Source organism: Rhincodon typus, chromosome 14, assembly GCF_021869965.1.
Source record: "Rhincodon typus isolate 14 chromosome 14, sRhiTyp1.1, whole genome shotgun sequence".
NCBI lineage: Eukaryota > Metazoa > Chordata > Chondrichthyes > Orectolobiformes > Rhincodontidae > Rhincodon > Rhincodon typus.
The window spans coordinates 19,078,010-19,091,526 of NC_063345.1; the positions used below are offsets into that span (position 1 = coordinate 19,078,010).

The 13,517-nt window shown below is 37.7% G+C and overlaps 1 protein-coding gene across 2 annotated transcripts in view; it reads left to right on the top strand.

Moving 5' to 3' along the window:
- Positions 1-12,633, top strand: part of LOC109936030 (sorting nexin-12) — a 19,169-nt gene extending 6,536 nt beyond the window's left edge. Inside the window, exons 2-5 of one of the 2 annotated variants that reach the window (XM_048605164.1) lie at positions 5,914-6,009; positions 8,619-8,743; positions 9,352-9,442; positions 10,845-12,633. In XM_048605164.1, the coding sequence (XP_048461121.1) occupies positions 5,914-6,009; positions 8,619-8,743; positions 9,352-9,442; positions 10,845-10,877 (345 nt within the window). In that variant the 3' untranslated portion in view covers positions 10,878-12,633. The remainder of the gene's footprint in view (positions 1-5,913; positions 6,010-8,618; positions 8,744-9,351; positions 9,443-10,844) is intronic. The other variant, XM_048605165.1, reaches the window with a different exon arrangement.
- The last annotated feature ends 884 nt before the right edge of the window (positions 12,634-13,517 follow it).

A 13,517-nucleotide genomic window follows, 5' to 3' on the forward strand; every position in this document is an offset into this window, starting at 1 on the left:
CCTAATCTACACATCCCTGAACGCTATGGGCAAGTTAGCATGGCCAATCCACCTAACCTGCACATCTTTGGACTGCGAGGAAACCAGAGCACCCGGAGGAAACCCACGCAGACACGGGGAGAATTCGCAGACTCCACACAGTCACCCAAGGATGGAATCGAACCTGGGTCCCTGGTGCTGAGGCAGCAGTGCTAACCACTGAGCCACATCAGACTTTAGTACAGATTTGGCTCCAAATCTTGATTGTTTACTGAGCACACTAAAATGATCAGACAGCAACATCACAGAACCACTTACACAATAACTAATATTTCAGTCATCACTAACTTCAACTTTAACATGTTCTGTGTATTCTAAAATATTCCTCCTGGTGCTTTATGTAGGACAACAACATTAATATTAAAGCATGTGATCTTGTCTTCACCTTTTTTGTTTTTATTTTGTTTTTCTAACTTACTGAAACTTGTGCTGGAATATAGATCCAAAGGTCCCAGCACTCTGTTACCCAACATAATTGTTGAACTAAAATCGTATTCGGGGCAAACTTCCACTGATCTGGCAGCATCTGTGGAGAGAAAGCAGAGTTCATGTTTTAGGTCCAGTAACCCTTCAGGTTTGAAGAAACATTAACTCTGCTTTTGCTTCACAGATGCTGCCAGGCCTGTGAAGTTTCTCAGCAGTTCCTTTTTTGAGGGTTTTTGTAGTTGCTGAACTGTTGTCTTCCCAAAGTTAATAGGATTACAGTGCTTCACATGGACCTAGTTGTGAGGCTCCTAGCGTCCTGCCCTCGGAATGCCCCTGGTATGCTTCTGAAGCATGATGCTGTGCTGAAGTGTTAAACTGGCTTATTAGAAGACTAAACCACTCGTTACTGGGCAGTCCAGAGGTATCACGGGTTTTGGTTTGTTGGGTCAATTATTGTCTATGTGAAGACAAGCAAGTAGAATAGTGTTGTGGTAAAAGTGCTTAAGATTCTGTCTAGGTTTGGTTACTAAAGATATGGCCAACGTATCTGCAGTTGATGTTAATGACCTTTTTAAGTTGGTTCCTCTCTTTCTTTTTTTTTCTCTCAGGGTTCTTTCCCTTCTCAACTAGTGTAGCTGCACATTTTGAATCGTGCATCTGAGTACCATTATGTGGTCTTTCCCTTTGGAGGAAGCACTGAATGTTAGTTTTTAGGTGATGGTGACCTAGGAGATTACCTTAAGCTGCTTTTTAGTTGAATGAATAAGTTCGAGTTCATTATGGACTTCCAGAACTATGATCAAATGATGAATGTCATGTGTCAGTACTGTCACATGGTTTCCCCTCTGGTCAGCCAACAGCTTGACAGGACATCCACCAGGGATGGTGATGTCAGAATTATGACTTATCATAGCTATCGGTCTATTGTTTGTTTGACTAATCTAACATAAAATACTTCAAAGTTCGTAGTGTCTATACAGCCAACCAGGCTAAAATGGATTGCATTTAGCCCAGTAAATGTACACCTTGTGTGTTCGGTAGTTAAAATGACTAATTCAAGGCAATAGTTTTCCCTCTTTAAAAGATATTTAGTGAGGTTGTGATTTTTAAGTTAACTGACAGCATATCTAATACAAAGAACAATGACTGGAATATGCCATTTAAAAATACTCACTCGGGTCAGACAGCATCTGTAGAGAGAATCTGTTACGTTTTTGGGTAAGTGGACATCGCCAGCCTGGAAAAGGTTAATTTCTGTCTTCCCCTCCCTAGACCCTGTCTGACCTTTTTATTTGCCATGTAACCAGTAATCCACACGTGCGTCCCCACTGCCCCTGCACTTCCCAGACTTGTGTATCAAAACTGGTAGCCAGAAATGCAAATCTGCATTTAACATTTCCAGACAGTGAAAGACTGCATGGAATCCAAAAATAAAGTCAACTTGCATGGTCTTCCTGAATAAATACAAGTACTTATCTTCAATACCCTCTGGATTTTCTAAATCACTTGTAGCCAATGTGATACTACAAAAAATGTAGACCAATTTCCACACTGCAAGATCCAGAAGTAGTAATAAATGAGGATTTTGGAAGTAATATTTGAACAATTAAAATATTGAAAGTGCCCTCTATGGTCTTTCACACCCACCTCGATGATGAGGCTTGGCTTATCTCAAGAAAGCAAACTCCTAACTAGCACATTCTGAAATCTCTAGGGTTTCCACTTTAAACACTTCAAGTGTGAGTGCTTATCATTGTGCCAAGACTAACGTCTCAAACGAACATTGAGAGATTAGATATCATTTACTATCAGCTGAAGACTGCAGTAAACCCATCCCACCACATTTCTTTTTAAGAACTTTGTTCTGTATTCCCATAACATTTTGTTCTGATACTTTCTTCCAAACTAATTTTTTTTAAAAAAACAAATGTTCTCCACTTTCTTGAATTTTCCACCCTAATTCCCATTCTGTGCAAGCACAACAGATGTAACACTTGCCCTTTTAGCTCTCCCCTTCTCAATGTCTTGACCTGTAGACATTCTTTCAAGGTGAAACAGCACATTAATACTGTATATTCACTGTTCAAGACTTGCTCTCCTCTGTTTTGGGGCAACTAATACCTCTATTTTAGTCTAAGTGTGGCTTCAAGCTTCGAGTTAAGTGATAGCAGATGATATCTACTGTCTGCTTCCAACACTGTTCCAATAAAGCTAAATAATTGAGGTTTGCTACTTCAGCTCTTGATTTACATTATCACCACCAACACTGAATCTGGAATTCCAGATTAAGATCATCACTTCTACTTGCACTTTTCTAATTGTAACCATTACTAGTTGCACTCAATTCCTCTTGATCTGTCTGCTCATGCTATGATTTCATCATTTTATGTTTGCGCCTTCATTTTTTTGTCATTCTAAACTCTATGTTGTGAATCCTATCTTGTATATCTCTTTGTAAAGAAGAGTGTTTGTTTGTTGTTTTCACCCAGTGCTTTGAGTTATTTTATTTAATCCATGATTCTTCCTGGCATGCGTGGCTTGTGAATGTAGGCAAACATATCGTTTCAAACTGACAACTTGGGCAGAATAACTGTTCCTCCTTGTAAGCACGAAGTAAATTGCTAGTCAATTTGTTGGCTTCAAAATAATTTCACTTTCCAATCTCTCCGTTCAAGATACTTGCATACTTTGTGTGCTGAAGATGACAGTTGGGTTCACTCACCCTGCAATTGCATCCAGTGCTTTTTCCTTAAATCAGATGGAACTTGAGGCCATGCTTGAAGTGCATAGGAGGGTCCAGTTGGGTTTCCCTTTCAATGTCTCCCATACTCCATCCTTTTGAGGAAACTGGAGGGCTCTTTAAATTGTCTTTCACAATCATGTCTTTTCAAAAACTACCCACAATACCCCTATGTTTTGCACATCTGCACTGCAAGTTTTCTGAGCTGGGTGAGTTATCAATAAGTTTAACTGTGTTGGAAATGATATACCATTACTTGCAAGCTATTAACCTTTCTCAGACACTAAATTGTGAAGGAAACTGAGCTGCAACTGAATGCAAAGTCCACTCTTAAATCTATCTTTAAAACTAGTTAGCCAGGTGTGCTTACAGCAATAATTTGGCCAGTGCTGGGCATAAATCTGCCCTGTCTTTGCTATTGGTTAATTTAATCCTTTTATATCGTTGCACCTCTTCATTTTAGGCAAATAACATTATTTTAACTTTTTTTTTACAGCCAGAGTTGACTTGTTGAATTGTTCACTTTGCTTACTTTCATATTTTGCTCTGTGAATTTAAACTTTTGCATGTTGCTTTTCACTTCACTAAGATTACAAAAAGTGGCAATGTAGCTACATTTGAGAACAAAATTCACTTTCAAGTACTGTGGACTTCTGTCACAGTCAGAATTGCCATGATGAAGTCAATTGACTTGAAACTCTTGTCTTCTAAATAAAATGTAGCCAGTAGATCAAAATAGACTGGGTTTCTACACAGCTTATAGCTAAGCAAACAACAGGAGCTGTTGGTTCAACATTGCTAAAAAGAATTTCCTGTGTTCATTAAAAGTTTAATGTGATTTTTGCAATCAGACAAGGATTAATCACATACAAAAACAGTTGCTAGAAAACTCTTCAAGTCTGGCTGTACCTGAAGGTGGGGGTGGAAATCAGTTAACATTTTGGGTCCAGTGACCTGTGCTCAGAACTGTTGGTTCCAGATATTCAACTCATGCTCTCAAATCGTGTACAATTGTAACAACTTTATTCCTGTATTCTAATCTAGTAATTTAGGCAATGTCCCATTGCTTCTAACTTCATTAATTTTGTGTGCCTGGCATGAGTACACCAAGTCTCTTTGTCAACAGTTTAGTTTTGCACCATTTGGAAAAGAAATTCTGTTTGTGTACTCTTGAGTCAAGGGAATAACTTTGCTTCCCTAGTTTGTTTGCTATCCATCTGCTTCTTTTTGCTTGCTAACTTGGCCAGATAGTGTGGTAAAAGTCACTTAAACATATAAACTTTTTGTCTCTGTTTTACATACCAGTTATCAGCCACTGACATTGAGAGAGACTAAACTGCTTTTGGGAGTAAGCCAAACTTTGTCCTTCAAATATGCTTGGTTTCTATCTGAGCACTTAGTGAATTTCTTATACTTTTGTTACCTGAAGTAGAGGTTTGCAACAAAATCATCTTTGTCCTGGAAGAGCAAGTTTTCCTTAAGTGTATCCCAGAAATATTGCCATACTATTGGTTTTAGCTGCCCTACTTTCAAAAAGATTTGAAGTCTATGCAGAAGGGATTTGTTAAGTGATGAGGTGATAAGCTAGTTCCTGTTAAAACATGGGCTAAAAGGTATCTGAGGAGAATTATTCACCATTTGGGAGCTGACTCTGCTTGTGGAACTCTGTTCTGTAACTTAATGTACTTGTTCCTTTTCCTCCATGTCAATAATACAGATCATGCAAGTATTGTGAACTGAGAAGGACAGTGATAGAGTTCAAGAGGGTATAATGTTGGAATGAGCAGACAGGCAGTTAATCTTCAGTGCAGAAGATGTGAAGTATTCAATGTGAAATGAGTGCAATCTTTAAAAGAAAAAGGGTGCTTGAACAGGAGGGTCTAAGGACTTAATGTGCTCAAATTGATTGAACATCTTGGTAGCTTTAGAAAGCTACCACAGCTAGTTTCTGTTCTGGCTGAGAACTTCATTTGAGGCTTAGTAAATCTAGAGCTCTTGGAAGGTTAGGAAGAGACCTGATATAGGTACTCAAGAAACGGGATCTTTAAAATATTATTTAGGGAGAAATTAAGAACCAGAGGTAACTTGTTTTTTATATAAAGGTGCTTGTTACCAAAGGTTCACATGGCAAAAGAAACATTCTTTAGTGTGTGTGGCTGGGATCTGGCGTGTACTGCCTGCTGGAAGTAGTCAGTAAGTCCTTCAAAGAAGTAGGCAATTATCTGAAATTGTGGGGTTGGGGAATGTATTGGGTGAATTGCTCTTGAACCAAGACAAACATTGAAGGAGGCTATTCAGCCACAGAATTAAACCATTTGTTTGGACGAGCAGGTCATATTGAAGCACAAATGGTTGAGGTATTGCAGGAAGTAAGAACTGAGATCCTTGTGGAAGGGATGTACAAGATGAAGGGTTAGGTATGAGGCTCATTGTGGTCACAGACTATCTTGCAAACAAAAATCAGTCTATTGGCCTGGTTGACAATTGAGTTGTGTGCCTGGGCAGTTGTGTATGATGTATTCTGATCATTGTGCTGGATGTTATCGCGTGTGCTGTCCTGTTACTGTTTTGGATTAAAACAGATCCTTTTTTTCTTATGCAGGGTGTCAGCCTTTCAATTGAAAAGGCAATTGACTTGCATGTAGAAAAACATTGTTCTTGTGCACAGAACTATAAATAATAAAGTGCAACTGTTTTCCTTTTTGCAGACAAATCTTCCCATTTTTAAGATGAAGGATTCATGTGTGCGCAGGCGATACAGTGACTTTGAATGGTTAAAAAGTGAATTGGAGAGAGACAGTAAGGTAATGCCATAGGAAAGTGACTAAGTTTGAGGAAAATTGATGTCTCTTTCTGTCAACTATTCTTTTTGAGTACTTAATTAGGACATACAAAGTAACACTAATAAAATGTAGTGGTTATGGATTATACTTGCTAGCACTTGCAATAAATGGTAAACTTCTCACTTTATAAACTTTTGATTAGACCCCAAGTCCCATTTGTGATCAGGGTAAAGCAGCCCCCTTCACAACTGACCTAAAAGCTGCCCAGAAAGAGGGATTTATAGAGTTATTCAGCACTGAAACAACCCTTTGATCAGAACAGACTAGTTGGACCTTAATCCCAAACTAAACTAGTACCACCTGCTTGCACTTGACCCAAATCCCTCCAAATATTTCTTATTCATGTACTTATCCAATGCATCTTTTAAATGTTACAACTGTAGCTGCATCCATCACTTCCTCCAGCAGTTCATTCCACACATGAAGCACTTTTTAAGACTTAATCTTTCTGCGCTCTCGCTCTTGCTCTTGCATCCTGTAGCCTTTATCAAAAAAGCCCAGCTTCGCCTCATAACTTGAATCCACCATTTCTGGCAATGTCGTGGTAAATCTTTTCTGAACCCTTTCCAGCTGAATAATCACCCTCCTGTAACTCTGACCAGAACAGAACACAGTACTCCAGAAGAGGCCTCACCAAAATATTGTACCACATCAGTATGATGTCCCAACTGCTATACTTGGTATGAGCAATGAAGGCAAGCATATGAAAGAATACAAAGAATTCTGTGTCTAGGCCCCTAGGTATCTGTTCTACAAAACTACTCAAAAGCCTTACTTTTAACTGTATAAGTCCTGTCCTGTTTGTTTCTAACCAAAATGTAATACTCTTATCCAAATTAAACTTCATCTGCCACTCCTCAGCCCATTGACCATGCCCCAATTTTTAAATATGGTGTCCAGCAGCAGTAATGCCAGCAAGCTAGGGATACAATAAACAAAAGGTTTTTAAAAACAAAAATCTTCAATTTCAGAATCGGATCCACAACTCTAACATTCACTCTTCCACAATTGTCATGCAATGAAAGCAGTCTACTAAGATGCACTGCAGCAGCTTTTCGTGGCTCCTTTTTAATGTCTTCCCAAGTCATAATCTATATTGTTTAGAAAGGCAAAGACAGCAAGTGCATGGTACAATGAACCCCAACTGACAGTAATACTAGGTAATTCAGATTCCTGGGTTGTATCTTGACAGTTTGCTTACTGTCATGGTCAATGACTATATTCACAAGGCTTCCAATGTACCTTAAGATAACAGTTTATACACAATTGTGTTTTTATCCATAAATACTGCACAAGAACTGAGGTTTTATTACAAATAAGACTTAATCCTCATAACTTTGTGGATACTCTGACTAAACAAGTTGGTTCTTTAGTAATCAGTTTAAAAGAATGAGGAGTAACCTTTATTGAAGCATGACTCTGAAGAGGCTTATAGGGTAGATGTTGACATATTTCCACTCTTGAGGGAATCTCAAACTAGAGGACGTGGTTACAGAATACAGGAACGTTTCATTTAAAACTAAGATTTGAATGACTTGAGCATAACTTATTTCTGGAATTCTGTATACTGCAGTGTGGTGTGGAGGCTAGCTCACAAAATAGTTCAAGAGCAGGTAGATTAAGAGCTGAAGGTGTGAGGAATGAGTATCAAATATGCTGTTAGCATGACTTGTGTATCTCTTAACATGGGTTAACATTTTAACATTTGGAACACCATCCTCAACTTTTTTTGTTTCTGGGGGCTTTCTCTTGCTGACGCCTAAACTGGGGACTACTTGGGGCTACCTATCTTCTGCCCTGACTGCATTTTTGAGGCTGCTAAACTGCATAACTGCAACTTTTTTATTCTGGGCATGTATAGATTCCTGAAGTTACTGTCAGGTCTGTGGAGTAATGACATGAATGCTAACAGTTTCACCATCCTTGCCATCTCTAACTTGGTCCCGAATCTCTTCCTAACAAGACCCCATTGCATATGTACTCTAACAATCCTGCCTTTTTGCTTTCATGTACTTAAAAGTTGTGTAGTAGTTTCTTTCAATTGGAAGGGGTGGCTCAGCAAGGAGTTAAATGTGCTTCTTAGTTGTCTAATTACCAACTAGTGATTTTCCTTACCCCTTAAGTGTACATTGCTGCAAAAACTTATTAGGTTAGATGTCTTTTTTACAAAAACGGCATCTGTTAGAACTGCTTCAAGATAATGCTGCAATTTGTTGTCTTCACTTTGACCATTTCAGATGTTGGTAACATAATGAGGAACTAGGCAAGTGTATGAAAATTCTGATATCCAAAAACAGGATTTTTTTTCCACTGTCTTGGATATTTGTCTAAATTGCCATAGTGGGTCGCAGCAGAACTGAGTGACTAATGTAAAACTCGTGAGTGAATTAGCATGCATGGGAACTGGAGAAGTGTCCACTTTGAAATCTGACTTTCTTGAATAGGTTGTAACTTTGAAGTGTGTTGGTGGGAGCTAGGTGAGGAAATGTTGAATGCAATAAGTTGGTTTTTTTTTTTTGTTTTGTTTTTTTTTTTTTTTTTTTGAAAAAAAAACCTTAATTTCACTGCAGATTGTTGTGCCACCACTACCAGGAAAAGCTTTGAAACGTCAACTACCATTCAGAATGGATGAAGGAATTTTTGAAGAGTCTTTTATTGAAGAAAGAAGAGCTGGATTAGAACAATTCATTAACAAGTAATCTTTGACTATCTCCTACACTTCCCATTAGGGAAGATTTTCTAATGTAATCTTTATGACCATTCCTAGTTACTTGCCCTAAGATGAAGCCACATGTACACAAATATGTTACAATTCTAGATTTATTGGCAAGAAATCTAAACAGGAGACAGCTGTCTACCTTGGCACACTTATTAAATATTACTGGTTGTTTTCTGTAATGAACCTCTATGTAAAAACACATCCCAGCAGAACATTGTTTTTCAAAGTTCATATTTTTTAAAAAGTTAGGTATTCAGTGATTTTTCTGCAAAGTTCCAAATACTTTTTTTTTCTGGGGAGTGAACAGAGCTTTAAATAACTGGGGGGGGAAAAGGGAAAAGGGAGAAGGAGAATGTACCTCCAGTAAAGATTAGGATAGAATACTTTTAAAAGCTATTTGAGTGTTTTTAAATGTATAAGTGTGGTGGGAAATGCAGATAAGTAGCATTATAGTATGTAACTATAACAAGAACAACTGACACTTGCCATTATAGCTTGAAATATTCAGTCCTATAACTAACAATTACAGAACACAAATCTTTTTGGTTATCTGACAATTTTCTTTAATTTTTTTTCCTCTCTAGAATTGCAGGTCACCCATTGGCCCAGAATGAACGCTGCCTGCATATGTTCTTACAAGAGGAAAGCATCGATAGGAATTATGTACCTGGCAAAGTACGTCAGTAGGGCATCTGGATTCTTTGGTCTTTCCTCCAGTGTATTCCCTTTATTTTTACACTAAATATGTACACTTATCACTACCTTTTTAATTTTGACTGTTCGAAAAGTAAGCACTGCTGGTTTCACAACTATATAATGTGGCTTTTTAAAATACCCTCTCAAACCCACTATATTCCAGCAGAGGCAGCCTGAGTCCTGCAGATTCTGAAATGAGCATCAGGACTTGTGGTATTGGTTTGACTTGACTTGAAAATCCGAACCTGTATCGGATGGTTCAGCCTTTGGGTTTTTCCTCTCTTCTGTTAATCTTTCACCCCAATTTCTTGCCATGGTGACACTTGGAGGAAAATAAACATTCATTAAAGTTCTGCTTACAGACCTCCTGGACGTTAAATACAACTTCTAATTTTTTGTATTGCTTGATGCAGATGGTGTTTAAACTAGTAACTGTTCATATTGTAACTGCTAAAGCTTCTGTGCCCTGCAAATATTTGCTATCTTGTCTATTGGAGAACAATTAGTCTAAGACTCTACACTTCCTAAAGATTTCCTTTTCCTCCCATCCTTTTTTTGAAGGTAGCTTCATAAATGCTTAAACCAACCGACTTATTTTTAAGTACATGTGCTCCATTATTCATTCCCCTCTTTACCCATCTTCCAACACAACATTCTCTCTCTGTTCTGTGATGCACTGAATCGCTTCTTACAGTAAGAGCACTGCAAATGGCCAAAAGTAGAACTGTAAGACATTTAAACTCACTGAATTCCACATAAATATTTACAACTGAATACTTGCCTAATAAGTAAATTGCATCAACATAAATTTGGCAGGCATTACATCTGCTTATTGTGATAAATGCACTCTTGGTTTTACTACTTGGCCAAAAATGACACGTTCTGGGTAATCAAATGATCAGGTTTCCCTTTTTAAAAGGAGTTAAAACATCAGGTGTGCTGCAGTTGTTCTCTTTGTACAGTAGCTGTGTTAAACCTTGCTGCAAAATGTATATAAGCTTTATTTAAAATGTGCAGTGTCAATTTTTTTGTGGCAAATGACCATTTTGTTGGCTAACTGTTCTATCAAAGTTAATTGTTCACTGCTAAATGTCTAGTAACAGCTTCAAAACATTTTTACTACATTCCTGCTGTAGTAAAACTGAATTAAGAATTGTGTGAATGTTATCCTTGGCTCCAACCATAAGCTTTTTAAATTGCATTTGATTAACTTCTGGTTTCTAACTCCTCAAATTTTCTAAAATTCCTTGCATGTTCATACTCCTATTGTGCGCTCAAACTACAGAAATGAAATGCTGCTGCCTCAACTGGAAATAAATCCTTGTGGAAACTTTTCTTCTTTGGTGATTCGCCTCTAGTACTCGGATGTGTTTTTTTTCAGATTCTTAATGCAGTTGACTTGGGACCAGCGTAAAACATTTTCCAGGAAAATCAATTTGTGCTGTAAAAGATTACTTGAGCAATATTCACATCTAGTTGTTGCATAAAACTCTTTTATAATGTTGAAGTGAAATATAACAGGCATTTCTTCTACCAACTGCCTTTTGGTTGTTTGCTTTAAAATTTTAAGCTATCTTTGTTCTGCCATAAACTTTTAGCAGTGGTGTTCCAGATGAGTTACAATGCTGTGTTGTGTTTTTTAACACCATACCTCCATTTATTGGCCCATTACCTCCTGGAGTATCATGGAATGTAGTACAAGCACGAAACATCTAGCTATGTTTAAAAGCTGTTGCTTCATGTAGTGAGTGGCGATGAGGTTGAAGGGGTGTCTACTTTTTGCTAAACTACCAATTGTGTGATTTTATAGTTTTATTTTTCTCCCAAATCCAGAGTCTAAGTGGGCCACTAAAGACTAGTAGGGGAAGCAAATCTGAGTCACCTGCAGCACTTCAGACGATAAAGCTGTTAACAAATTATCATTTGTCTAAATTATTCATTCTGCCCTTCTGACTTGTTCTTTATTCCCTTCTGTACTGCCTAATGAACTTTGGTTTTTTCCCAATTTTAACTGCTCAAATCTAATCTTGCATGAGGATAACTCTTGTAGTTGACACTAGCACTTAATCACAATATTGTACTCCTGTCCATCTAGAATTCTGTAGGATTTGTTTTGTTTCCAACTTCTGAGGAATGGTTTAAAGAATAAATTCCTCCTGCTTTTGAGGATGTGGGAATTGGTAGATGGCCATGAGGAGAGATGCCTCAACTGCTTGGTATCCAAGGGAAATCCATGACTTGCTGTTATAGATTTATTCATTGAATTTGAAGCCTACATCTTGATGTAGTCAAGCAACTTGAAGACAGAGTACCTGATTTTACTTTTTCTTTGCAGCTTGAAGTTTGTTCTGTTCTCATGCACTTTTTTTTATATAGCTAGGATGGTTACCCTCTGCAGACCTTTGGAATTTTGGACCTCTTGACATGTTAGTCTGAATGGGTTTGTGGACTTTAGTTGTTAGTAGCCTGAAGGGAGGGAAATGCCAAACAATGAGTGAAAATGTCTAAGATGACACTTGTGTAGGCTGGACATCATTTTTGGGATGAAACTGCAATGGGAGGAGGGGGCAGGGAAGGAAAAACCTTCTGTTAGAATCTCTTGGAGTAAGTGTACTTTAATAGTGCAACACCAAATGGATTTTGTGTAAATCACCAGTCCTGTTCACTTTTTTTTTTTTTTTTTTTAAATACCCTTGTTACAACAAATCCATTAACTGCTTATTGAAATTATTAAAGGTTTCTCATCTAGTTTGGCATTTCAAAAATGTGAGAATCTTTTGGTTAAGTACTTTTCATCCCTGTCTGCTTAATGCTATCATTCTTATTGGGTTTGTGATGTAATATTTTATCTTTGTTAAAGATCAATATGAAATGCCATTTCTTTCCCACTGAAACCAGAAATGGATGTATTGCTTTACTAGCTAAATTTGGTTGAATACAAGTTCATTGTTGTCAAAGCATTCCTCATAAGCAACATTCCTCAGTATTAGTCATTTTTGTCTTTTGTACAATTACTTAGATTTTTAATTTTAGGTGGGTTTTTTTGTGTGTATGTATATACCAAGAAAAGATGACTCTTGCTATATTAAGTAGCCTTCCCCTTAATCCACAGTTTTGTCTGATCTGTCTAATATGTTCACTTATTCATTCATATTAAACTGTGAAATCACTTTCTGCTGTCTACAAATATTTCACACTATGAAAGCAATGCTATAAAACTTCTGATACGATCCATCCAGGTTACCAAAAGCCACTGCCAATTCACTACCTGTGGATTTTACTTCCTTTTCATGCTCAATGGTTGTAATTGAACAGTTTGATCTCTGGATTCCAATTTATTCTTTTGCTCTATGAGATTGATTACCTGCCACCTTAATTACCATTTTTGTTCTCCTGTTTGACCTCTATCATTTGCCTGCTCCAGTGGAACACCACCTTTTTTTTTTCCTGTCAGGCACTTTATAGCCTTCTGGCATGTTGAACCTAATTTTTTTCTTTCCATGTTTCAGGTTTTTTTCTTTGCATTCTATTTAGCAGCTATTCACTGTGTCATTTATGGTTCCATTGGGATTGAAAAGATTGGCAGTAGATAATGTCCTGGGAGAACAAAAACTAAAAACATGCTGGATATATGAAACAAATATCTAGCTTGAGAAACACCAGTCTTACAGCCTCTGTGGAGACAAAATTGTTAACATTGAGTCAAATGAATGAGAGAAAATAATAATTGACTTTGCTTGTGCAACATCACCAGTGAAGTTAGAGTGACAGCCTTTTATCAAGGCTGCATATGACAGTGCAGCATCAAGGATCGATGGGAGTCCAGATCAACTCTTGTAGTTGGCATTATACCTGGCATCTAAGGTGGTGTTAGTGGTTAGTCATCTCTGCAGGATTTCCTCAGGCTCATGTCCTAAGCTCAATCATCTTTAGTTACTTCATCAGGTGAGATTACGGGGAAGCTTATTCACGAGCATTGTCTGCTGCCTCTCATGCTAAAGCAGTCCAAGATGAAATGTAGCAAGAGCTGGCCACTATCCAGATTGGGCTGTCA